General features: G+C 42.2%; 2 protein-coding genes across 2 annotated transcripts; one reads left to right on the top strand and one right to left on the bottom strand.

Moving 5' to 3' along the window:
* Positions 1–880: 880 nt before the first annotated feature.
* LOC133107489 (extracellular calcium-sensing receptor) lies at positions 881–8,403 on the bottom strand. The gene is made up of 6 exons (XM_061216475.1): positions 8,171–8,403; positions 7,589–7,883; positions 5,355–6,188; positions 4,667–4,894; positions 3,192–3,315; positions 881–1,800 (listed from the first exon to the last, which is right to left on the bottom strand). Exons 1-6 carry the CDS (start codon positions 8,401–8,403, stop codon positions 881–883), a joined length of 2,634 nt encoding a protein of 877 aa, XP_061072459.1.
* A 1,027-nt stretch (positions 8,404–9,430) lies between these two features.
* On the top strand, positions 9,431–25,155 carry LOC133108080 (extracellular calcium-sensing receptor-like). Its single transcript, XM_061217502.1, has 6 exons — positions 9,431–9,642; positions 10,116–10,407; positions 20,831–21,634; positions 22,020–22,247; positions 23,259–23,382; positions 24,245–25,155. Exons 1-6 carry the CDS (start codon positions 9,431–9,433, stop codon positions 25,153–25,155), a joined length of 2,571 nt encoding a protein of 856 aa, XP_061073486.1.
* Positions 25,156–27,539: the final 2,384 nt, after the last annotated feature.

Below are 27,539 nucleotides of genomic sequence, written 5' to 3'. Positions count from 1 at the left end.
GACGAACAAAATGTCAATCTTTCAGCCCTGGACACAATGCATGGTGAGGCCAGGCCTCCGTTGCCCACCCATTTTCAGTGATCTGGCCAATCACATATTGGCATGAAAAAAAATGCATTAGATTGACTTCTATGAAAAGCTAATTTCCTAGGGGAGGCCTGGCCTCCCTTAATACAAACTGATAGGGAAATCTGGCCTGTTGCTTTACAATTGCAATATTGGGTTTTAGCCATGGGAAAATTTAGATTTATGAACAAAACTAAAATAATATGAATATAAAAAATAAAAAATATGTTTTTTGTTAAAATAAATAAATAAAATAAATATATTTATTGTTTTTTTTAAATCTCTCTCTTCTCTCAAATTATTGGGGAGGCCAGGCCTCCTCCACCTCTATGGAGGAGCCTCCACTGATACAAACGCATCAGAACTATTGTCTTTGTAATGACTAATATAGTTTATGAAAAACAAGCTGTCCAGCAGAGGGCAATCTTCCCAAGCCAATAAACAGGTTAAGCAACAAAATGTTACACAAAACCCATTGTGTATTTATTCAAGTTTTATGTTTACACAAAGTATTATACAATGTATTCTGCTGAAGCATAAAGGTCAGCTGAGACATCAGTTTCTTTGATAATGACAATCTGGGGAAACAATTCGTTTGTAGGTAATATATCAATCAATCAGCTCAGGGAGGAATGATATAGGGTCCACAAAGAGCCTTTTTGCTAATTTTACCCGGATACCAGGGCTAACAACTGTACTTCTTCCATGAGTGCCAAGAACTCATTATTAATAACCACAGTCGCTCGTAACTGATAGACAGATGAATGTGAAAAAGTAGAAAAATTAATTGACAAGTTTGTTGGTTAAAGCCTGTTTAGCTCCAGTTAGTAGTGGTTGTTGGTTTGTGCACCAGGCTCTTTTTAGTATTCCTTTCAGGTCTCAGTAAGATGATGTAGCACTTGGGAAGGAATATGCAGAGCAGGAGGCCAAAACTGGAGGCGAGGATGGCGAATATCTCCACAGCAACCGCATACTTCCCCGGAGAGGTTTGGTAGGCCGGAATGAAGGAGATCCAGACAGCGAAGAAGATTAGCATGCTGAAGGTGATCAGCTTAGCCTCGTTGAAAGTGTCTGGCAGCTTCCTGCCCAGGAATGCGAGAGCAAAGCAGACGCAGGAGAGAAGGCCAATATAGCCCAATACCAGGTAAAAGCCCACGGTGGACCCCACTTTGCACTCCAAGATGATCTTCCCCGCTTCATATGAGGTGTTTTTGAAAGGGTAAGGTGGTGTCCACACCAGCCAGCCAGCACACAATATAACCTGGACTGCGGTGCAGGCCAGAATGACCGCCCTTTGCTGCAGTGGTCCAAACAGCTTCACAGTACTGGACCCAGGAAGGGTTGACCGGAATGCCACCAGAACCACAATGGTCTTGACCAGGATGCAGGAAATGCAGAGGACAAAACTTACCCCAAATGCCACCTGCCTCAACCAACAGGACCATTTAGAGGGCCGGCCCACAAACACCAACGCACAGAGGAAGCACAGCGTGAGCGACTGCAGCAGCAAGAAGCTCAGCTCTGAGTTGTTGGCCTTGACGATGGCTGTTGCCCGGAAATGATAGAAGATTACAGAGATAACCAGAGTCATGGTAACACCCAGAAGAGACAAGGCCACCAGGATAATGCCCATGGACTCCTGGAATGACAGGAAATCCTCCACTGACGCCACACAAGTCACCCTCTCTCTGTTTGACCAGTAATACTGCGGACACTTTGTACACTCCGTTGAATCTGCAGAAGGCACAGATAATAAAAATACAGACATTTTCCTGTTGAGGCAATTATTCCTGGATAATAAGGACAATCACAGTCACATGCAGTCATTCTGATGGGTATGAGAACAAAATGGGAATTCCAATAGAAGCATTCAGTTCTGAATGTAATATTGATGACTGATGTGGGGCTGTACATGTCCAATTCACACCCTATTTGCAACCACAACCACATTCTGTGATCCTGACTGCTCAATCAGGAGGGAAAGCATCTGTAGTTCCCCTCAGAAACACTAGGGGCCAGATTTACATACATGAAGCTTGCAGCGCTAAATGTGGCCTGATGAGAGTGTGTTGCTGTGTTTGCAGTGTGACTTATTTACGAAGGCTTCAGCTCATTACGCAATCAGTGAATGGGACTGCCTATGAACCTATTTTGCGAATGAAGCAGATCTTAAACAGCGTAGTTAAAACACTTGTTTAGTGCATTGAATATCCATGTATCGTAACAGCGAAACCAGGGCAGACAAAATGTGTACATATTCCAGCTCTGGTGGCTATTGTTGTTTCCATGACATATTTTATTTCTCCCACAAATGTAACTATTTGTATGGCTGGTTGTTTGTCACAGTCTTTCCCTGTTCCTTTCCCATGGTTGTTTAGGAGGATAACTAATCAAAACAAACACACAACACTTTTTATTATTTGCCAGTTGAGTGTGCCCTGCTTCTAACAATGTTCTGTTAAAGTAAAGTAAAGTTCTGTAAAAGCATGTATTTCAGCACATCAATGCATTCAGCCTACTCATATTCTTTTAATGGAACAATAAAAGCACAAAACAAACTGCATGCTTTCATTTCCACACACAATACGAAAGGCTGAGAGCACTTGTGAAGTCCGTTTGGATCCTACTAAAAAATGAAAACTTTGATAAATCCCACATTATATGTGTAAATGCATTTCTGAATGATTTACGGTCAAATTTGTTCAGCTCACGTTTGATAAACGAGGCCCAATGTGTGCAAATAAAGTATAAATTACCCAAATTCCTCCAAAATGGAAAGTTTCCCAGAACTTTATAACCCTAGAGAGGCAATTGATGTGTACTGGTTGTGTGTAGTTTCCTGATGGTTCTGACAAAGATCAAATTTGGACTGAAATATGCCCCTGTGCTTCTTAATGAAATAAACCATGCAGTGATTTGCTAAGATTTTTATGAAGAGTTTTTTTTAACAGTTTGAGAAGAATTCTATACTTATTTAATGCTGCAGTAGGTTTTGTTCAGAATAACATATTTTCTGCTGAAACCCTAAACAACAACAGGCAATAAAATATGGGCAGTAAAGTGAGGATGGTTGACAGCTTCCAGAAATACTGATTAAGATGTCATTGAGCCAGAATTCGGTTCACCTGTCCTGTTGCTGACTTCACCACCTGCGCAGGGGAGACAGTCGAAGCAGCAGATGGGTTCCCCTTTGCGTGTGGCCTGCCGAGTGCCTGGTGGGCAGCTCTTTGTGCACACAGAGACCGGAGCCTGCAAAAACAAAGGCCTGCCCTAAAAATCAATACACCTCGTACCCTGAGACTCCATAGCCCTCCACTCCTGTCCCTGAGAAAGTTGTTCTGCATTTTTCCCAATTAAGGCATACAGTCTCATACTTATACTGCACATCACTTGAGTCTTCAATGCTTATTGTCTTCTATAGCTGAAGAAGAAACCTGTTTGTTTTTGCATTAAACACATGTTTCTGAATGTAGGCCTAGGAGCAGAGCAATACTGGCATATTTCCACGACTCACAAATCAATCTGATGTTTTCTAATCACACTCTATTGTTTCCATTTTGAGAACTCCCAGAAAAGTTGTGAATTTATCATGCAATCCCTACAGTATGATTGCATATACAGTACATTTTAGAATGTACCAATGGTTTTGGAATATACAGTACTGTGCAAAAGTCTTAGGCACCTTTAAAAAATAATTCAGTGAAAGGTCCTAAACAAGCGTATTATACATTTTAGTAATTTGGCAGAATAGTTAAAAACTGAATCAAATCAATATTTTTTGTGACCACCCTTCAGCATTAAATCTGCACCACTTCTCTAAGATAGCTAATGCTGTCCTGCAGTTCTATAAGACAATCAGCAGGGGGGTTGTTCCAAGCATGTTGGAGAACTTGCCACAGTTCTTTTGCAGACTTTGGTTGGCTCCTTGCTTCTGATCTCAGACAGCCCTGATCAAGTTTTTATGTAAAAAAATTGCTTACAGTAATATGTTACTTCTTAAAATTAAATACACAAATGTCTCTGTAAAATTACATCTTTTGGAAAATGAATATTTGGAAATCTGAAATGTGTTCTTTTATACTAACACACACACAAAAATAAACATATATATAATAAAGTCTAGGGTGCCACAGTACTGTACCTTTGTTGTTGATTATTGATGAGCATTAAGTGAAACAAGTATATCAATAATTTATAATTTACCTGTCATTTCAAATACATTTTCAATAAATCCTTTTCATACATGAAAATCTTCTCTTTTAGTGTACAATGAGTGTAAAAGAAACTCTTCTCCAAGCAAATCACAATTATTTTCAAATGTTATCAGGGCCAGCTAAGAACTATAATAAGCCAAATATCAAGGTTGAACAAACCAACATGCAAATCAGTAAGCATCCTGTCTACAGTGCAAACACAAAAGTGCAACTGCTTATCGGACCATGCATATGTGTCCCATATTTTTTCATGGTCTTGTGCTAGATATATAAACAATATGTAATGTGTAAATATTCCCAGGGATGCAAAACCACAGTTCAGCATTGGTGGGTATAACCAAGGGTCTCAGCCAAGGGTCTCAGCTCCAAGTGACACAGGGACTCACCTGATTCTGCCCACCTGGCCACACAATCAGCTCCTCATCAATATTTAGCTGTAACCTCTCTGGGGCAGAGGCATCAAAGCTGCCAACTTTCTCAAACTTAATTCCTCCTCTACCATCCAGCTGCCAGTTGATGATGTCATAGAGAGGCACTGGCTCACCATTGCTGTCAAAATGCACCTTCTCTCCCAGCTGGTTTGTAAAGTTCACTCTCCTCAAGTGGAACAGAAGCTGTGAAAAGGGTTTGAGACAAAAACAATGCATGCATATTTTTATTGTCATTAATGTACACTCATTTCTTTTGAACCATACATTCGGAATTAATTGATAGGGAATATGCCGTTATAAAACTTTGATGGGTGTTCTATGGATTAAACGTAGCCATTTCAGGACAAAACATTAACCAGCTTTATAGCAATTCTGAAAAGCAGTAGTCTCTGGAAACAACAAAAACAACAATATATTGTGGTACTATTGCACAGCATTGTGAACTGTGCAATAATTTTACTGCTGTTTTTGTTACTACAGATATGAAAATACACCCACATGCAAACACACAATGATGCTTACAAATACTGTACAGGAAAAACCCATGCCATGCATATATTCTACACATGCAAGCATAAACAGGCACATGCATTTATTCACACAGCCACACTCACACTGATGCAGTGATGCAGAAGAACTGTACCTCTCTGGGTTTAAACTGGGGGCCTCTGAAGCAGGCCCTAATTCCTGTAGCTTGTGCCACATGATCACACTGCAGAAGTGTATGCAGGGCATGAGCAATGGCATACACAGCCTTGTACACATTGTAAGAGACCCTTAGCTGTGATACATCAGTGTAGATGCTTATTTTGGTGCCCAGGTCTTCAGTCCCAGTGCATGCTGGGAGTACGGGCCTTGCACGAGTCTGAGCTTTATCGTCACGGAAACTCAGCCTGCAGGAAAACAGCTCCTCCCAGAACATGTTGACAAAGATGGACTCCGGTCTGGGGGAGGGGTGTGTCTGTAACAGGAAGTCCCCCAGCCCTGGTATGCTGCCACTGCGAAAGGCAAAGCCTAGAGCTCCAGTGAGAATGGGGTGGAATTGTGGGACAGAGAGAAGGGTAGCAGTCACCCATGCCTCACTGGCCACCCACTGCCTTCCCGTCAGGTTCCTGCGGACGACCTCAACCAAGAGCTCGTACAGCTGACCCTCAGTGGAGAAGACTATGACCACGCGGGCGCTGGAGGCCTCCAGTATATCAGCAATCTGGCTGATTCTTTCCGGAGAGTGTGTCTTTGGGAGGATGCTGTAGAAAGCCAAACAACCCCCATGTTCATGCAGCTGCTCTGAGAAAGCCTGTATCCCATACTGACTGTAGTCATCCTCTGTGCCCACAGCACCCACCCAGCGCCACCCAAAGTGACTGACCAGGCGGACCAGCCCACGCACCTGGAAAAGGTCACTGGGCACAGTCCGCATGAAAGAGGGGAATGTCTCTTTGTCGTTCAGACATGTACAGGTGGCGAAGTAACTCACCTGGGAGACACATACAAACATCATACTTTGATACCAGCTTACAATTTACAATTAACAATTCACCAGATGTTTTAGTCAGTGTGACTTACAAAAGTGCATTTCAAAGTAAGTAGCTAGATATAGGCCTTCCAGGGTTGAACCTCAAGTTTCTATTTATAAAGTGCTTTGTGCATGAACAAGAAAAAACAGTCAACAATGTCTAATATGCATTTTGTCTAAGCAAATGCATATTCAACAAAACGCATGCAAAGCTTCAATAGAATAAGTCGGTAGAATTTGTGCATCTATATAATATTCTGACTTTTTTTCCTGACAATATCATATATTACCAGATAACCCAGGTCTCCATTCTACTTGAGCAAAAATGATTGTACAGGAATATGATGTATGTGACTTGAATTATTTCTTTTTTACAGAAGGGATGAATCCATAACAGTCTGTACTGTCACATGAATTAATTGGCTGAATCAATAACGGGCATCAATGCAAAGGATCTATCAGTTATTCTGGAGAGGATAAATGAATTCAAATCTCCACAATGCCACAAAATAAATAGACTTCTGTAATTGAACCAGGTTTTTGATAATTGAACCGTCTTTCATAATAAAAATTTTTTTACACAGCCAGTAAGCCACCATAAAGTAACTTTCTATATAAATGTTATATCTGTTTTCATACATTTTGTTGTTTTTCTCTTCAGAGGACTGGATGCCGACATAGAGTGGTACACATCAATGGAGCAGATAGCCAAGTAGATAGTATATAGTGGTGTTCCTCATTTAGCCAAGGGAGAGGCAGTTCTAGGGAAGGAAGGAAAACACTTCTACACCGCCTGGTGTACCTACCCAACATTTAAACACTGAATGATACCTTACTTGTGTGAGTAAGGCTTGTCATTGAGAATGGTTGTTATGTAATGGTCAGCTTTGGTGGTAATACATTATAGCTATTAATTATTATATGTTATTATACACTGAACTCAGAGGCTGACTTTCTGATCTCTTTAATCCTGTATAGTCTTTAATATTCTGCTGATGTCAGCTTAAATGTATAGACTGAATATAGGGAGGGCATCACACTTAAAAATGTATGTTTTTGTTGGTGACATGAATATTGAATTCTAAAATTGCACATACACTGAAGACAACAGGGTGCACATTTGTTAATTTATTACATGAGAATAGGTGAAATGAATGTCTAGAAAACAAAATGGCTCATTATTAGAAACTGCAGTAGTGCTGTCGTTGTCACATACAGTGTCTTTACCACTAATCCATCCTACTGATAGCAATTACAGCCATTTAAATATATGATATACCATCAGTCTGTTCTACTTAGAACATTAAACCACATACATATGCACATCCACTCTTTACTCTCTGTCTCCTGACAAAGCTCACCATTGGGATTCCGAAGGGCCCCACAGTATGAGCGACCACACGGGTGGGGGAAGAGGATGCCAGGCCGATGATGGCCGACACAGGGGTGCCGTCAGGGCAACGAGGATTACTGCTTGCTTGGCTAGAAGAGTCATTGAGGAGTGAAAGTGCCCCCCGGAGGCCGGTGTGGATGTGGTCACAGCTGTCCAGGATTCTGTAACCCAAATGTACTCCTGGTAGCAGGCTGCTGTCTCTGTTGATCTCCTCAATGGCAAATACCATGGTCTGGACCCAGCGAAACGCCCGGTAGTCAAACCTGGGAGACAGAAGGGGACAACAACCACAGCACAGGAGATAAATGAATAAAAAACTGCCAAATGTTGAGGTTGAGGGGATGTGTAGGTTGACAGAGGTGCAGACTGTGACTTGGAGATACATGCAGAATCAGTGGAAAAATGTGCTCCCTGGTCTCTCTGTGTTGTCTCTAGTGCTGCAGCATTGTGATGCCACACCGATGCACAAACTGTCACCACACTATGTTTCTCTGGTCTTAAGTAGAAAGTAAAAAAAAAAAAACAGAAAGTAAGATGTGATCACACTCACCCATGGCACTGGTAATGCCGTGGTTTGGACACATACGAGAGGTAGTGTTCTGGAGCAGTGAAGTGCAGGGGGAACAGTCCTCCAATAAGAATGTCCCCACTCACCTCCAGCATGGGGAGGTCAAAGTCACCCAGTCGCTGGCACACTGGCTCTGTCCCCAAGCCTTCGACAGATAGAACCAATAGAACAAGTGGAAACTGAAGACCTATCACCACAGTGCTGACAGATGGCATCCCAGAGACTTCAGACTGGCTCAAATCACACTGACTGAAACACCCTACAAACCATGTTGTACCCATCCTATAAAACACACTACACACCCTCTTTTGAATTTATCATGTGACTGACAGTGGCGCCCATGGGACAAACAGACACAGAGAGATGGCAAAAGTCATAGGGGGCATTGTGATTGGCTGAATAGCCATGCCATAATCACCCAGATGGAAACAGATAGCCTCTCTGATCAACCACAAAGAATATAGTTTTTCTATAGTGGACCTCATCATTGATCCAAACATCAAAATATATTTGTCACATTTCTCAGAAGAAAACCCCCAAACATTAATATAAACATACAAACTATATTTGATACATAAAAAGTTATATTCAGTATCCAATATACACAGAGTGAGAAAGACATGTAAGAGAGAAAGAGAGAGAGAGAGAGAGAGAGAGAGGGAGATGACGTGTATGGATTGCAGGGACCTGCTGTATATGACTACCATCTAGAGAGAGAGAGAGAGGGAGATGACGTGTATGGATTGCAGGGACCTGCTGTATATGACTACCATCTACAGGCCACGCAGTGTATTGTGCGACATGTCAGGAATTCACCTACAGCTGAGGCCCTTTCCTTTACACAGCACCAGCAGTAACCCAGTGGGACAATAATTAGCAGGAAGCTCTATGCAGCCAGTGGCACAGTCAGGAACTTCAATGGGCATTGTTTTGCTAGTTGTTGACCCATGAAAAATAGTGGTAAAAGTGAAGTAAGAGAAAAAAGCCTGTCTGAAAGAGTATCTCCCTTTAAAAATTGGACTAGAAAACCACTTAAGACCCAGATTAATTGATAAGATGAATTTTTGTTCTACTTGACCAAGCCAGTGGAGCGCCTGCTGTGCCCAGCAGTATTCTTCAGAAGGGTTAAAGACCGGCACAATGTTACTGAAAGCACTGGTCTCCAGAGGGGGCAGGGCTGTGTACTCTATAAAAGCGTGACGTGGATGCCAGGCAGTGAATTGGGGGAAGTCTGTGGCAGAGATGAGGCCTGTGCTCTCTTTGTGTCTGAACCTGGCCCTGGCCTGGGCCTCTGCTGCTCCTCAGACAGCCTGCCGACTACGGGAGCGCTTCAGTCTGAATGGGATGTACCGCAAGGGGGATGTGATTCTTGGGGGGCTGTTTGAGGTACACTTCCTGACAGTTTTCCCTGAGCTGTCTTTCACAGCCGAGCCAGACCAGCCGAGATGTGAGAGGTGAGTTGCTCTGCTGCAAAGCATCAGAAGGTAACCAGTCAGACATGGGTGCACACACACACACGCACACGCACGCACATGCACACATCATAAACATGCATACACAAATGCACAGATATATACACAAATACACCAATATACATTGACAAACATATACTGCAACCTACAATAAGGTATAATTAATGGAACAGGTATTTTGAACAGACGTCACAGAATATCTTGCACAGGTGTTTTCCCATAAACTACTTTTTTATGTGATTGTAGAATTCATACTTATGTATAGACTAGATAATATATTATATTTTTTGCTTCTTTGTGTAACGTGCATGCACACATGCTTCACATTTTAATCAATTAATAAAGTAATTATATTCTACACAGTTATGTCATAATTTCAGAATTCTACAGTCATGGATTTACAGTAACAGACATGACAATTTCTTCATTGCCAATTTTTATCTCTTCTCTGTCAGGCTTGATTTTCCAGGGTTCCAGGCAGCGCAAACAATGGTCTTTGCAATTGAGGAAATCAACAAAAATCCCAACCTGCTGCCCAATATCACCCTGGGATTCCATCTCTATGATAACTGTGTGAAACTTGCTGTTGCGTTCCGTGCAGCCACAGCACTGGTTAGCGGTACAGAGGAGTCCTTCTCTGACATGCGATGCACAGGGTTACCTCCGGTTCTGGGCATCGTGGGTGATCCAGGCTCCACCCACTCCATCGCCATCTCCAGTGTGCTGGGCCTGTTCCGTGTTCCCATGGTACTGTATGATGGAGGACCAATCCTGGTCCACAGTCCAGCTGCCCTTTTTTGTTTTTTGTTGCTTCACCAGTTGTTTACCAGTGTCACCTTATTACCATTACAACCTATTTGGGTTGTGTAGACTAAATAGTGACCAAATTGTGCCTTGTTTATTCCTTCCATATATCCAGAGAAAAACACCCAGATTAATTATTGACTTTCACAGTCATTGATTCGTGTATGAAAATGGCACACTCAAAATAAAATAAAGCTTTATCGCACTGAAAAAACAGCTCAAGCTAGGTTTTGAAACAGCTGGTAGCTGGTTGACCAGTTCAGACCAGCTCAAGCTTTGAAAAAGCTACCAGAACTAACTGACTGACCAGCTCAATGATACATCTTTTAATTTCTTACTTCACTTTATTTTAAAGTCTCAGCTTTTCTTTCTTCATAAGCTTTGAGAAATGTAGTGGTGTGAAAAGGTCTGGGCACCCCTGGTCAAAAAGCCTTTTGCAATTAATATCTAAGTGAATAGAAGCAAACCTGATTTGTAAATTATACAAAGTTAAACATGACACATTTCTTCAAATTTTAAAGCAACATTACTTTTAATTTTTATTTTTTTACAGTTTCAAAATAATGAAAAAAGGAAAAAGGACCTGTGCAAAAATTTGGGAAACATATTATTACATTACATTAATGGCATTTGGCAGACCAGAGCAACGTACAGTTGATTAGACTGTGCAGGAGACAATCCTCCCCTGGAGCAATGCAGGATTAAGGGCCCTGCTCAAGGGTCCAATGGCTGTGCGGATCATATTGCAGCTACACCAGGGATCGAAACACCGACCTTGCGGGTCCCAGTCATGTACCTTAACCACTACGCTGCAGGCCGCCAGTTCATATCAGTTACCAATTTGTCCTCAGGCAAGTCTTTCAATTCTCGCTTTTGGAATTTTTCCGCATTCTTCCTGACAGAACAGCTCTAGCTCAGAAACATTTTTCAGCCTCCTGGCATGTACAGCATGTTTGAGATCTCTCCACAGATTTTCAATAATAATCTGTCTGGGGACTGTGGTGACCATTCCAAAACCTTCTATCTTTCGTGGAGGTACTTCATGGTTCATTTCGAGGTATGGTTGTATTGTTGTCCTGTGGACAGCTAGACTTGTGTCTACTACTCTTTTTTGCAGCTCTTTTGCAGTGATGTGCAAGGTTTTCCAGACCTTGCCTTGACTTCAACCGTTCCATTTATCTTCCATGTACCAATAATGTTTCTGACAGTGGAAATAGGTTGTTTGAAATGTTGAGTTTTTGCAGCCTCCTTTTTCTAGCTGGAAATTAATCTTCATTCTGACATCCTTAGACAACTGTTTAGAGGAACCCATGGTTGTTAACACCAGGCAGAAGAGCCACTGCAGTTGGATTCTTTAGAAGACATTAAGTTACTTCAGAATAAAAAGTTCAGCCCTGGAATTATACTCAACTGACTGATTGAATACCTAACAAGTAAATCACCTGGGTCTGGGCCTTGGTAATCTTTTTTTTTCTTTAATTAACAAAGAATAATCCAAAAGGGTTCCCAAACTTTTGCACAGGGCCCATTTCCTTGTTTTATATCATTTATAAATAGTAAGAAATGAAAATGGAAAGCAATCTTGCTTTAAAATTTGGCGAAAGATCTCCTGCTTAACTCTATACCCCACTATATATGGTGATTTTACCATGATTTTGTATAAACAGACAAAATGTGCGAATCATGTAAGGATTATTTCGTTGTGAGCCAAAATCAATATTTGCCTCCTACTGGCAGTGTCAGAAAGAAACAGCCTTGATGTTGAGAGTCTTGTCAGGAACAATGTAATACCCTTAAGGGAAGCAAGTAAAGAAAATGTGTTGTTTAAAAGCTGTGTAGGCACACAGTGTGTTTCTACCATTTCTTATTATTGGGGACCAAGCAGCGAAACTGCATAGGTGCGCAGTGTGTTTCTACCTTTTCTTCTTATTCATCATCACCATTGTAGAGGTTAAAAATAGTCCACGGAAATTGCAATGTGGTTTACTCGCTCGCTGGTAGCTGGCTACATCCACAGGTGTGTCCACTTGTTAGCCTACACATTCGTTCCATTAATCCACTTCAGAGTCCGTTGTAAAAAATGAACATAATCCTTTTATTGAAGTTCCAAGGCAACAAAAAAGGTAATAATCCACTGAATTACAAGAACAAATAATAGAATGTGACCGCGAATGCGGTAAGAAAACCGTTTGCTTCCACAGATTCTTTTAATCTTACCGCTCTCACTAGCAACCTAAGAACATGTGCCTCACGTGATAAGACACCCAGACGTTACCTAGTTCCCTTTCTTAAAGCTACAGTACTCAATTACTAACGCTAATATATACAGGAAAATAATGCATTTACTGAATAATCTACAAACTATTGCATGAATTTACCAATTATTTCGCTTCAATCACCATTCATCTTAACAATTTTAATATCAAATTAACTGTTTAATCAAAACGAACTGTATAGTTAATATGAACTGTAATCAATATAAATTATGTTTACAATTGTTCATAGCCGTGTTATGGCCTCTACATACCCGGCCCCTAATTGCTTTCTAGTATAGACAATTACAACTAATCAGTGTGATGAATTCTCACAAACTTCTTTCTTCTTCCACCGTTCTGTAAGAGAGAGAGAGAGAGAGAGAGAGAGAGAGAGAGAGAGAGAGAGAGAGATGTGTCCGCTTCACACTGCTTCTTGAAGTAGGCAGACTTTAGTTATAGGCCTCTCAAGCTCACTCGTCTTTGTCTTGACTCGAACCTTGTGGCCCATTCCGTGCTCATCTTCTACTGTCTTCACAATCCTTCCCATTAACCATGAACCCCTAGGTGCTGATTCGTCGACAATCAGGACTACATCTCCTGGGACAAAATTGCGTGATGGATTGGACCACTTCTGCCGTTTCTGAAGTTCAGGCAAGTACTCCTTGATCCAGCGCTTCCAGAAAAGATCACTAATGTACTGGACCTGCCTCCATCTTTTACCAGCATACATGTCATCTCTCTGGAAGAGTCCTGGTGGCAAGGAGGGTTTGGTCTTTAGCAACAGCAAGTGCTGCGGGGTGAGTGCTTCCAGATCATTCATGTCGTTGGAAGGTGTGGTTATGGGTCTACTATTTAGAATGGCTTCACATTCACAAAAGAACGTTTGAAGGCTTTCTTCATCCAAGCTTTGTTCCCTCAGAGTAGCGCCCAAGATTTTTCTGATAGAGCGAATGATTCTCTCCCACACTCCTCCATGGTGAGACCCCGATGGTGGATTGAACTTCCACTTGATGTCATGTTGGAGCAAGCTGTTCTCTATTTGTGACATATTCCATTGCTGTATAGCCTTTCTGAGCTCACGATCGGCTCCGACAAAGTTGGTCCCATTGTCAGAGCGCATTTCCTTCACCTGACCTCTTCTTGCAATAAATCGACGCAGAGCGTTGATAAATGAATCTGTTTCCAGTGTTGTTGCCATTTCTATGTGGACTGCGCGACAGGCAAGGCAGGTAAATATAACACCATACCTTTTAACAGATGATCTTCTACATTTTACATTAAATGGCCCAAACAGATCCACTCCAGTTCTGGTAAACGGTGGTTCTTCTGGTAAGACTCTATTTCTAGGCAAGTCTGCCATCATTTGTGTACCTGATGCACCATGTTGTCTTCGACAGGTCGTACACGAGACAGTATTGTCCTGATCAATGAGTAGGCACCAGGAATCCAGTATTTTTGACGTAAATGAGACAAGACATGATTACGCCCACTGTGTCCCAGTCGCTTATGTCTATCTTGCAGAATCAGATCAGCCACACAATGGTCTTTAGGCAAGATCGCTGGGTGCTTGGCTTCAGCTGGCATGGCTGCTCGACTGAGTCTCCCTCCGACACAAAGAATTCCATCTTGGAGAACTGGATTCAGTCTGAAGATCTGACTACTTCTCTTGATAAGCTCATGTCTCCGAAGAGCAGATATTTCCTCATGAAACTTCTTTTGCTGACAGTAGCTGATGATGTTCAGTTCAGCATGTTGCCGTTCGTCCACGGTAAGGTAGGTCTGTTTGAAGCTCTTTTTGTAGCTAAACATTTTCTTATTCACTTGTTGTTGATCTTTGTGTAACCCATTCAATTCTTTTCTCTTCTCTGACAGGTTTATCAGGGTAGTTTTCACTCAACTCAGCCATGCCACTGCCTTTTTTAGACGTATCCATGAAGAGAAGTATTCAATCAGTTGTTGCATCACATCAGTGTTTTCTTCTACTGTAGTAGCATTAACCAAAATGCCTTTCATGACCTCAGGATCTGCTGCCGTAAGGTCTTCCAGATGACCACATTTGTCTGGCCATTCTTTTGCTGGCTTGCTGAGAAAGACAGGCCCTGAGATCCAGACTTGGTTCTGCATGAAGGTGCTCACCTTTTGCCCCCTCGAGGCGTAATCAGCTGGGTTCAATGTATCAGATTGCTGCTGTTCTGCTGGACGAGGTATGTGACGGTACCATAGCCTGTTTCACTCGCATCGCAAAAATGATGCAGCTGAGACTTCACTGCTTCTCCAAACTCTGGTGGCTTAAAGCATCGATCCACTCCAAAGTCGCTGAGCTGCTGAAGCTCTTCCATCCACTTGGACCACTGTTGGGCAAGATGTTCTGGCACAGCATCATCCCAGCTGGTTCTCAGTCTGCTCAATTCTTGCAAGATGTTTCTGGCAGGAAGAATAATTGGTGACAACATCCCCAGGGGATCATAAACAGAACTCATCATTGACAAGATTCCTCTCCTGGTGAGGGGCTTCTGTTGTATATTCACCCGGAACTTGAACTGATCTGACTGGATACACCATTGTACCCCTAAAGCTCTCTCAATGGGAAGTGAATCTTGGTCAAGTTCAAGGTCTTTGACCTCTGTTGCTCGGTCCTCTGGAAGAATGCTTGCCAACAATTCTGTGTTGTTACTCATCCATTTTGTTAGCCTAAAGCCTCCTGTCTGACAGATGGCCTTCAGATCATAATATAACTTGACTGCTTCTTGCTCAGATGCAACTGATTTCAAACAGTCGTCAACATAAAAATTATGTAAGACTGTATCCACTACTGCTGCATCGAAAGCTTGCTTGTTGTCTTCAGCACATCTTCTCAAGGCATAGCTAGCACAGCTTGGTGAGGAAGTGGCACCAAATAAGTGTACTTCCATCCTGTACTCCTGCAACTCCTGTGAGACATCGCCGTCTGGCCACCACAAGAACCTGAGAAGGTCAGCATCCTCTGGTGGGACTTTTACTTGGTGGAACATAGCTTCCACGTCGGCCATGATTGCCGCCTGTTCTTGACGGAATCTTGTTAGGACCCCAATAAGACTGCTTGTCAAGTCTGGCCCCTGCAGCAGTTGTCCATTAAGCGTGGTTCACCGATACGAAGCGCCACAGTCGAATACCACTCGTATTTTGTGCTTCTTAGGGTGGTACACGCCGTGATGTGGGATAAACCACACCTTTCCATCACAACGGCTTAGCTCTTCATCTGGGACTTTCACAGCGTAGCCCTTGTTTATCACATCACCCATGAATCTGACGTAATCTTCTTGGAATGACTGATCCCTCTGAAGCTTCCTTTTCATGTTGAGCGCACGTTGTTCTGCTACTGCTCTGTTGTTGGGCATTTTAACAGCTGTGTTCTTCAATGGTAAGCCAATAGAGTAGTGGTTATTGACAAGTTTTGCTGATTGAGAGACTCTGTCCATGAACAGCTGGTCTTCCTTTGACATTTCCAACTGCTCTCCTTGAGCATTCTCGGGAAAATCATACTTGAATTGCTGAATCCACAATTCTTCCAGTCTAGCGCGGAGATCCGATTCGTCAAGACCTGCGGATATCCATTCTTTGTCCGGCTTCTGATATTTTCACGCAGTGGCCCATTTACAGTCCATCCTAAAACTGTGCGTACTGCATAAGGCCCATCCTTAACACTGCGGATAACCTCCTCTGGTTCCATAACCTTTGCCAATGTCGGTCCCAATCAGAAGACCTATATCTGCCTCGATCAACGGGATTTGTACACCATACAGATGAGGCCACTTATCCACATCTTCCTGAGTTGGGATATTGTCTTTACTCACAGGTATAGCCTTTTGTGCAAAAACGTCTTTGAAGAAGTCAAAGAAAGTCATCGCTATCGAGGCTACTCACTTCCAGATCTGTTACAGCATTGCAAGAGATTGTCTTTTGTTCTCCCATAGTGGTGAGAAGGATGTTCACCTTTTTTCCTTGCAGATTAAGGTCATTCATGAGCTTGTTCGTGCAGAAGGAAGCATTACTCCCCTGATCCAGGAATGCATAACAAGTCAGCACCTTTTTGCCTTTCTTCGGTTTTACTTGCACAGGAACAATAGCAAGGATACTATCTGTGCCCCCAGCCCCAGTCTGGGAGCATCTTTCTTCCATGTCCACAAATCCGCTGATAATTGCTTGCTCCTTTATTGGAGCCTCTACTTTTGTTGTGTCTTTAACTTTCTGCTTTATGTGTAGCAGTGTAGGGTGTGTTGCTGAACATATCTGACAGCTCAACTTTTCTCCACAGTCCTTACTCATATGTCCAGTTATCAGACAACTGAAGCAGAGTCCTTTGCTTTTAAGAAACTCCAACTTCTCCTTATGCAGCATTTTCTGCAGTTTTTTGCAGCGTTCCATTGTATGGTCTCCTTGACAATATACACAAGGTTTGCTGAACGCCTTCTCCACTTTATCCTGTGCTTTCTTGTTCACATTTGTACCAACAGCAGCACTTTTCTGGGTATTTAATTCTGTGGCTATAGTAGTGAAACTTTTCTTGCCACTTGACCTTTCTGACTTATTGTCTGGCAGGTGCTTTGTTTGCCCTTGGATTTTATCTTTCAGTTCACCAAACACAGGGTGCGATGCCATTTCAGCCTGCCTGTTGATGAACGTCACGATATCTTTGAATCTTATCCTGCGATCTTCCCCTTTCTGAATGTCCAAGACAACGCTCCTGAATCTCTCTCTCAACCTGTATGGAAGCTTTGTGATGGTCGTGCGCATGTTGGCGGCGTTTTCCATCTCGTCCAGGTAGTCCAAATCTGCCGTTGCGTTACTGCAACTTGTTAAGAAGAGAGCAAATGATTCTAGTGCCTTGGTGTCGTCTGCTTTAATGCTAGGCCAGCCCAAAGCCTTGTCAAGGTATGCCATAGAGATCTTGTATTTATCACCAAAACATTCTTTCAGCAGTCTCTTGGCTTCCCAGTAACCCTCATCTGGGTCCATGTGAAAGCAACTGCGCACCAAGTCTCTAGATTGTCCACTTGTGTGTTGTTCCATATAATAGAGCCGGTCTTTGCTATCGTCTGTCTTACTCTCTACTCCATGTTCAAATGCTCTCATGAAGAGACGATATTCCAATAGGTCTCCCTTGAAAACGGGAATGCTCTGTGGTGGCAGTGTAGAAAGCTTTTGTTGCTTCATTAGGCTTTCGGTAATGTCATTTTGGCGTTGCATGATCGTAACTAGATTGTCTATATTCCATCTATATTCCGTCTATATTCTCCACTGCAATGTCAGGAACTTGTACCGCATGGCTACCTGCATCTCTTCCAATAGTGTGGCTATGCTGACTGCCACTACCACCATGGCTGACATCACTATTCACTGGGGTAGACACTGGCCCATTCAATTCATAGCCTTCGGTTCTGCTTGACACCTCTGAGCCTTCATATTTTTGCAAAACAGCCAATTCTTCTCTTTTCGCCTTGAGCTTAACTTCCTGCTCCTCTAAAGCCTGTTTGTTCTTCAATGTAGCTAACTTGGCTACCAATGCAGCTTTTTCCAATTCCACCCGTAACCGTATAGAAGTAGCTGATGATGCTACTGAACTACCAGAGCTAGCCTTCGATTTTCTAGACTTCTTAGATGTGACCGACACACTATCTCCAGGGCAGACCTCATCATTTGCCGTACTAGCCTCTTCTTGGCGTAGCCTAACATCCTGTATCCATTTTTCCACATCTTGTATAAATCTTGTGCTAGAACTAGCTCTTGTCTCAAACCAATCTTTTTGATCATTGTTCTTGTCATCCTCACATTCCATCTGGCAGAATACTTCCTGAACATGCTTATTTATTTCACTGAATTCCCATAACAGTGTTTTAAATTTTGGTATGCATTCTGTTCTTATAATTTCCACATTTGAATCATCCGCTTCCATTAAAGTATGCATTTCGCTCTTTTTCCCAGTCAGTTGACCTAGTTTGGCTCTCCTTGAGTTTATTTGCCGTTGCAAATTTTCTTCTATTGCCTTAAGTGTTGGTTTAACCACTCGTTTTTCTTTTACATTCTCATCCATGATTATTTGTTTTGATTGCTAGTCTTTCCAATTTTCAGACAGTTAGTCTTTTCCACTTGTTAACCAACAGTCACAAAGCACCACAGACAAGCCTATAATTCACTTCCAAATCATCCAAGTCCACTGTTATCAGCTGTTCACAAGTCGTTAACACTTCCTTCAGTGGGCTATTTGAGAGTCGTTTCAGGTTACTTACATGAGTCGTTGAATGCTCCTTTTTCCACGAACCTCTCCAAAGGCTTCTTATCCACCGTCAAGTGGGTTTTCTTACTAATGTAGAGGTTAAAAATAGTCCACGGAAATTGCAATGTGGTTTACTCGCTCGCTGGTAGCTGGCTACATCCACAGGTGAAGTTCCAAGGCAACAAAAAAGGTAATAATCCACTGAATTACAAGAACAAATAATAGAATGTGACCGCGAATGCGGTAAGAAAACCGTTTGCTTCCACAGATTCTTTTAATCTTACCGCTCTCACTAGCAACCTAAGAACATGTGCCTCATGTGATAAGACACCCGGAAGTTACCTAGTTCCCTTTCTTAAAGCTACAGTACTCAATTACTAACGCTAATATATACAGGAAAATAATGCATTTACTGAATAATCTACAAACTATTGCATGAATTTACCAATTATTTCGCTTCAATCACCATTCATCTTAACAATTTTAATATCAAATTAACTGTTTAATCAAAACGAACTGTATAGTCAATATGAACTGTAATCAATATAAATTATGTTTACAAATACACTTGAAGGTGCACAACACATCATTTGTTATGAAGAACCTCACTACCAAAAGCAGCATTTTCACTCAACCTTTTAGAACAACACATTGCATGTTTTTGCTTTTTGTTTTACTAAGGTAGATGAGGCAGTCATAACAAAATTTGTGACGAGTGGTTAAGATTAAACAAGAGCCCTGGAGCACTGACCTGCCTGTGACCTTCATGTCTTCAGTCACTGTGTGAGTGATACTGCTACTGTTACCACCTTGGCGACTTTGTCATTAGATTTAGTATGTTTCAGACCCCTTTAACTGTATTTTAAAAAAGATCCTTGTGACAAATCTAATGATATTTTGAGCAGACATCCTTTCCTTGATAAACTCACCTTATTGCTCTACAGCTCACATAAGAGTGGCTTTTCAGTGAACTGCAGTTGACAGACCTGCTTTACACTTAAGGACCGATCAAAGTTAATCGGGCAGTTGGACAGATCTGCTTGGTTCTCTTACATTATAGACTGTTTTTAAAATGAACTGAAAAAAATATGCTCGACAAACTAAACCCATACTTTTCTGCAGATGGAGATTCTTGCACAAATTGTGTAAATAGTAGCATACTATCATGTTAGTAGCTATTTTAATCTATCATTTGACTGTTAAACACTAAAGGATAGAGTACAGATAATACAGCCTACAAATAGGTTGATTGACCGCACCACAATGATAGAAGACTACTGATTCATGGTTTGCATCTTGTGGTATAGCCTCTATATTGCTGCTCTCTATGTCTTCTAAGAGAGCTGTTGATTTAGATACCTTCACCCTGCCCTGTGGAGATGTGTGATTTCACTGACTGATGTGTGGGCTTTTTCTTCACAGCTCACACAATGTTTCTGTCATCAACTGCTGTTGTTTTCCTTGACTGACCTGTTTCATGTCTGTTGGTCAGTACGGTTTCTTTCGTTTTCAGGACATTCAACATTGTTGTTCAAGCTAACCCCAATGTGTGTGCAATGGATCTGATCGACCCCCCCCCCCTCATCTCATCTCAACTCAATTGTCTTCAATGTATAGCAAAAACAAAGGAATTGGAGGGGACTGTATACGCAATAATACTGTATACACACATATATAACCTGTGTGATGATGTAATAAATATGGAAATTGTAATCTAGTTTTTGAGCAGGCCTTAGGTACCTTCTGTGGGAAAAGGTTTGCAACAGTGTTTACTCCATGGCTCTGCTTTTTTGGCTCTTTTACCTTTCAGCCAACTGGCACCCCTGTTAGTGCATTGATGTCTTCCTTCTTCCCCCAGGTGAGTTACTTTGCCACATGTTCCTGCCTGAGTGACAGGCAGCAGTATCCCTCCTTCTTCAGAACCATCCCCAGTGATGCCTTCCAGGTCAGAGCCATGGTGCAGATCCTGGAGCGGTACGGCTGGAAGTGGGTGGGCCTCCTGTTCAGCGATGATGATTATGGGGTGCACGCAGCCCAATCCTTTCACCAGGAGGTCAGCCGCTTTGGATGTGTGGCCTTCTCCGAGATGCTTCCCCATGACAATGACCTGGCTAAGGTCCAGCGGATCGTAGGCATCATCCACCGCTCCACAGCACGGGTGGTGGCAGTGTTTTCGACAGAGGCATACCTGCTTCCAGTTGCAGAGGAGATAGCCCTGCAAAACCTGACAGGGCGACAGTGGATCGCCAGTGAAGCCTGGGCCACCTCAACCATTTTCCTCACACCGGAGATGCTGCCCTTCCTGGGCGGGGCCTTGGGCATTGCCATCCGCAGGGGAGATATCCCAGGGCTCCAGGACTTCCTGCTTAGTCTCCGCCCTGACTTTGACCCTGGTAACAACATGGTGAACATGTTCTGGGAAGAGATGTTCAGCTGTAAGTTCAAAGCAGACTCCCCTGACAGGGTCTGCACAGGACAGGAGAGTCTGGAGGGCACAGAGTCGTCATACAGTGATGTGTCAGCGCTCAGGCACTCTTACAATATTTACAAAGCAGTTTACGCCCTGGCACATGCCCTGCATGATCTGCTGGGGTGCAAGCCTGGGACAGGGCCATTCCCAGGACACTCCTGTGCCGAGCTCCACACCCTGCAATCCTGGCAGGTGAGAGACATTCTAGGACTTTTCTGAATGATAAAAGATCTTGGCTTGAGAAGAGTTTATGCAGAGTGAAATGTGTAAATTGATAACAATTAACTGAAGTATATGGGGATTTCATATTTTAAAGAGTAACTTTGTTCACATGGCAGCTGAGATATAAGCCCCCTTTCTAAGACAGCAGTACCTAGGAATTTCTGAAGGCTGCAGAAAGGTCATATTTAATGTGACGTACAGCACGACACATTTGATAATGGTTGTTTTCCCTCCTATAATGCCCTCAACCCCCTTTCAGCATGTGACTGCATTTGGCCCACATCTCCTTTTAATATATTTAGGAAAGAATGTTTACTCTTTTGTATAAATCCACCTCTGTTTGCCCCATGTATAGTTGCTGCACTACTTGCAAAGGGTTAACTTCACAACCAGCTTTGGTGACCAAGTGTCCTTTGATAAAAATGGTGATGCCCTGGCCATCTATGATGTGATGAACTGGCAGAAGGCAGCAGATGGGACCATCAGAGCAATAACGGTTGGGTTGTTTGACGAATCTGCTCCTCCTGGACAGAATCTCCGGCTGGAGGAAGAAAACATCTTCTGGAATTTTGAATCAAATAAAGTGAGCCTATCTCCCCCTTTACTTAGTAAAAATGTGCTCTCCTCTCTGCAAGTCTTTCATTGAGCAAGGCTGAGCCAGTTCATTGACTCACTAGTGTTAAGAGTGTACACATTAACAGTTTTCTAAAATGGGAAAAAGATCGACATAATCTTAATATCACTGCAGATTGGGAAGCTGTATGGGCTAACATCTTCACATCTTCAAGGAACCTGTTTCACCAGCTTCTTAATTTTAAACCAGCTCACAGATATTATGCAACCCCCTTTAGAAGGTTCCAGATGCTTATTACTAAACCCTTTTGTCAGGTGTGCCCTCGTGTAATGGGAACATATTTACATGTATTTTGGGGAAATCCATACAAACTTACATTTTGGAAATATGTCATAGGCATGCTGTACGACATTTTTAGGATTAACATACCCCTCACACCAGAGGTTCTACTTTTCTCAGATGACTCTGTCAGTTTCAACTGAAACTGAAAATAACCTCTAGGATGGCTCTTTTCGCGGGGATTGCAGCTGCTAAAAAGGCTATTCTTTAAAGGAGGATTGAGCCTATCCTGGACCTCAACACCGTGTGCAAATATTTGTTGGACATAGTCCTTTCAGAACGAACTTCAGCCAGATTGCATAGAGCTTCTGCCTCTGTACTTGATGAATGGGACATAATTGTGGAGGATTTGTTGCATAAATTTGCTTAAATGTCATTAATCCCGAAGGATACTGTAAATTTCTGATGATTGTTTTTTGGTGGAAAATATACATACAGTATTATTATTACATATATATTTCTTCCTTGAAATTTTGTTTTACTTAGTTTTACATAGCCAGCCACAAGTGATGTACTAGCTTCACATATGCTGTCAATTGTGACATTTCCTCCTGTTCTACCTCCCCCCCTACCTTTTGCTTAGGCAGCATACTTACACACGTACAGCATTTTTTAATGTAAAGACCACCCAAGAGTAGAGCCTATCAATTATGATATTCTTATGATGCAAAATTGTGCCAGCCCCCACGCTCCATCTGCAGTGAGCCCTGCCCCCCAGGCACCAGGAGGGCGATAAGGAAGGGCGAGCCAGTCTGCTGCTTTGACTGCCTACCCTGCGCAGATGGGGAGATCAGCAACCAGACAGGTCAGTCCACCCACACAGCAGAGAACAGTAAGATGAAGGTAAAGAAATTGCCCATTTTCATTTGCAGTTACAAAATGGATGAGAAGTCCTGGTGATTTGGTCATCCCCCATGGTCTCAGGACTTCATACAAAGTTTAAATCACATAGACTGGGCGTACCCACTGGATGTTTTTTTACTTTTCTTAAATACACTCAGTGAGCACTTTTATGTATTTATTAGACTTATTTTTAGACTTATTAAGTCTTCTGCTGCTGTAGCTTATACACTTAGAGGTTTGACATGCTGTGTGTTCAGAGATGCTCTTCTGCATATCACTGTTGTAGTGTGTGGTTACTTGCATTTCTGTCACCTTCCTGTCAGCTTCGGCCAATCTGGCCCTTTTCCTCTGGCCTCTCTCATTAACAACGCATTTTGTCCCACAGAACTGCTGCTCACTGGATGTTTTTTGTTTTTCGCACCATTCTCTGCAAACTAGAGACTGTTGTGTGTGACAATCCCAGGAGATCAGCAGTTTCTGAGATACTCAAACCACCCTATCTGGCACCAACAATCATTCTAGGGTCATAGTCACATAGTCACATAGATCACATTTCTTCCCCATTCTGACATTTGGTCTGAAAAACAGCTGAATCTCTTGACCACGTCTGCATGCTTTATGCTTTTAGTTGCAAATTAAATATTTGCATTAACAAGCTGATGTACAAGTCTACCTAATAAAGTGATCACTGAGTGTATATTAGAGCCTCATAACAAATAACTTTCATTTGAGGCTTCTCTTAAATGTCAGGCACATAGATCTAGACATTTTCTCCCTTCTTTTAGAGTGCAGATATATTATTAGTTTCCACTCCCTTCTCACAGATTCCAGTAAGTGCTACAGGTGTCCGGTGGACTTTTGGTCAAACCAACTTCGTGACCGCTGTGTGCCCAAGGAAATCGAGTTTCTCTCCTTCCAGGAACCCCTGGGGATCTCCCTGACGACCATCTCGGTGTTGGGGGCATGCATCTGTGCAGTTACCCTGTTCGTGTTTGCCCGGCACAGGAATACACCGGTGGTGAAGGCCAACAACTCCGAGCTGAGCTTCGTGCTGCTGCTCTCACTCACACTGTGCTTCCTGTGCTCCTTGCTGTTCATTGGCCAGCCTCAACGGTGGACCTGCCAGCTTAGGCATGCCGCATTCGGGATCAGTTTCGCCCTCAGCATCTCCTGCATCCTGGTCAAGACCATTGTGGTGGTGATGGCTTTCAAGGCTGCACGGCCGGGCGGGAATGCGATGAAGTGGTTTGGCATGCAGCAGCAGAGGGGCACTGTGCTGGCCTTCACTGTCATCCAAGCAGTCATCTGTGCGGTATGGCTGACCATTGCGTCACCGATTCCCTACAAAAACACTCACTCCCAGAACTCCAAGATCATCTATGAGTGTGCAGTAGGATCGATCACCGGGTTCAGTGCCCTGCTTGGCTACATCGGTCTGCTGGCAGCCGTCAGCTTCCTGCTGGCCTTCCTGGCAAGGAATCTGCCTGACAATTTTAACGAGGCCAAGTTCATCACCTTCAGCATGCTCATCTTCTGCGCCGTCTGGATTGCTTTTGTCCCTGCCTACGTCAGCTCTCCAGGAAAGTACTCTGACGCAGTGGAGGTATTTGCCATCCTGGCTTCCACCTTTGGGCTCCTGGGAGCGATATTTGCACCAAAATGCTTCATTATCCTTCTACATCCAGAGAAAAACACCAAGAGAGCCCTGATGGGTCGAGACCCCCAAAACAAGTAAATGGTTTAATAACACTTTTTTATTTAATCAATGTTACAAATCTATTATTCTTTTAAAAATGTTTTGAATGTCTTGGAATATTACTTGAAAACTTGAACTGAAAAATTATGTAAATCTAATGATATGCATCAACATAAAAGCAATAAAGAGCATTGATTTTTATTGACTATTTCTTTATTATTGTGATTGAAACATATGAATAATATGTATATGTGAAAAACATTTTCAACCCTTTCCACTTTGCCCCGCAGAAGGTAATTTCCACCTATTTTGTACTTGTCCAATAAAAGTGTCAATATCTCAAAAACTACATGGTTGAAGACTTGAATTAAAGAATAGGCTTGTATGATCCAGATATTTCAGACAGAACATATTTATGTCAGAGCATAAATTACAAAAAAATTACAAAACACCTTATGTTTTTATAGTTTAGGACAGAATATCTCAATTCCTAAGTCAATGACCAAGGCAGAACTACTTTATTTTTGTGCACAAACATGATGAACTTGGGCACATTCAAATTCCACCAGTTTTTCTGCACGCAGATGTCCTCAAGTGTCCCCAAATACAAAACATCTGCATATCTTTTTGCTCAGACACATGAATGATCAGATTATTTAATATTTCTATTAAAACAAAATGTTAATAAAATTAACCTTCACATGTGTTTTATTCACATATACTCAGTCGTTACTGTCAGTGACTCACTGTATTAGGTAGACCTGTACACCAGCTTGTTAATACAAATATTTAATCAGCCAATCATGTGGCCAAATGTCAGAATGGGGAAGAAATGCGACCTAAGTGACTTTTACCAAGGAATGATTGTTGGTGTCAGACAGGGTGGTTTGAGTATTTTCAGAAAACTGTTGAACTCCTGGGATTTTCACGCACAACAGTCTCTAGAGTTGCAGATAATGGTGCAGGGGAAAAAACATCCAGTGAGCAGCAGTTCTGCTGACAGAAACGCGTTGTTAATGAGATGTCAGCTATGCGAATACAGCGACATTCTATCCTAATAGCCAAAACTGTGTCATCTGAATATGACACATTATACCTTGTTGGAAAGGGTAGGAACCCTTGTACAAGAAGCTTACCATGTTTTACATTAGTTTGGTACAGAAATGACCTAGCAATGCATTTACGCAACAATAATAAGTAGTGCAAGACGACAATTGCTTCGGTATAGTCCTGCAAATTGATCATTTTCTCGAAAATGGCTGAACAGATTATGAAATGAAATTCAACATTTGTGAGAAAGCAGTTGTAGCGTCATAACCAGGAGGGATATTTCCTTCCATAAATATGTCTGTATTGAATAATTTGCAAAACAAAGTTATGATTCCATGAAACCAGAAATAAGTAGACTGGACGCGCAATAAAATTGAGCTAAGAAAAAAAAAAGTTTATTTATGCTATTTTATTTTGTTTTTATATTGGAACATGATTTTTTGACGTAGAGAAATGGTATCAAGGATTGTTAGAATATGCCTTTTATTGTCTGAGTCTGTGGCGAGGTCAGGGTTGTGGTGTGGTGAGGGGGAGGCTGGAGATGTATTGCCCTGCTTTGCAAATAAGATGCTGATAAGCATCCAAACTGTTGTTCTCACTAGTGGAGAGTCTTTTTAATAACCTGGTATCACCGTTTTTGCGGGTGATGAGTAATTTTTTCCAAAGTATACTATTGGGTGTGCTACTAGTATGGAGCAGTGGAGGATCCTGGGCAGTGGGTATGAAACTTTGCACGGACTATCATGGGGCCCCAGGGGCGCCCTCCACAAAGCAGAAACAGCTATTTCTATTTCAGTTTACCTGCACATACACATATTCTCAACCAACAAAAAAAATCCTCCTCACTGCCAAAGCATCTCTTTCCCTCTGGTAATACACACACTTTTCAAGTGATTCACGACCACATACAGTCAGGTCCATAAATATTGGGACATCGACACAATTCTCATCTTTTTGGCTCTATACACCACCACAATGGATTTGAAATGAAACATGATGTGCTTTAACTGCAGACTTTCAGCTTTAATTTGAGGTTATTTGCATCCAAATCAGGTGAACGGTGTAGGAATTACAACAGTTTGTATATGTGCCTCCCACTTTTTAAGGGACCAAAAGTAATGGGACAAACTAACAATCATAAATCAAACTTTCACTTTTTAATACTTGGTTGCAAATCCTTTGCAGTCAATTACAGCCTGAAGTCTGGTGTTTCATCCCTGGTGATGTTCTGCCAGGCCTCTACTGCAACTGTCTTCAGTTCCTTCTTGTTCTTGGGGCATTTTCCCTTCAGTTTTGTCTTCAGCAAGTGCATGTTCAATTGGATTCAGGTCAGGTGATTGACTTGGCCATTGCATAACATTCCACTTCTTTGC

The sequence above is a fragment of the Conger conger genome, chromosome 13 (assembly GCF_963514075.1).
Source record: "Conger conger chromosome 13, fConCon1.1, whole genome shotgun sequence".
Classification (NCBI taxonomy): domain Eukaryota; kingdom Metazoa; phylum Chordata; class Actinopteri; order Anguilliformes; family Congridae; genus Conger; species Conger conger.
This window is presented reverse-complemented; position numbering and strand designations above follow the sequence as displayed.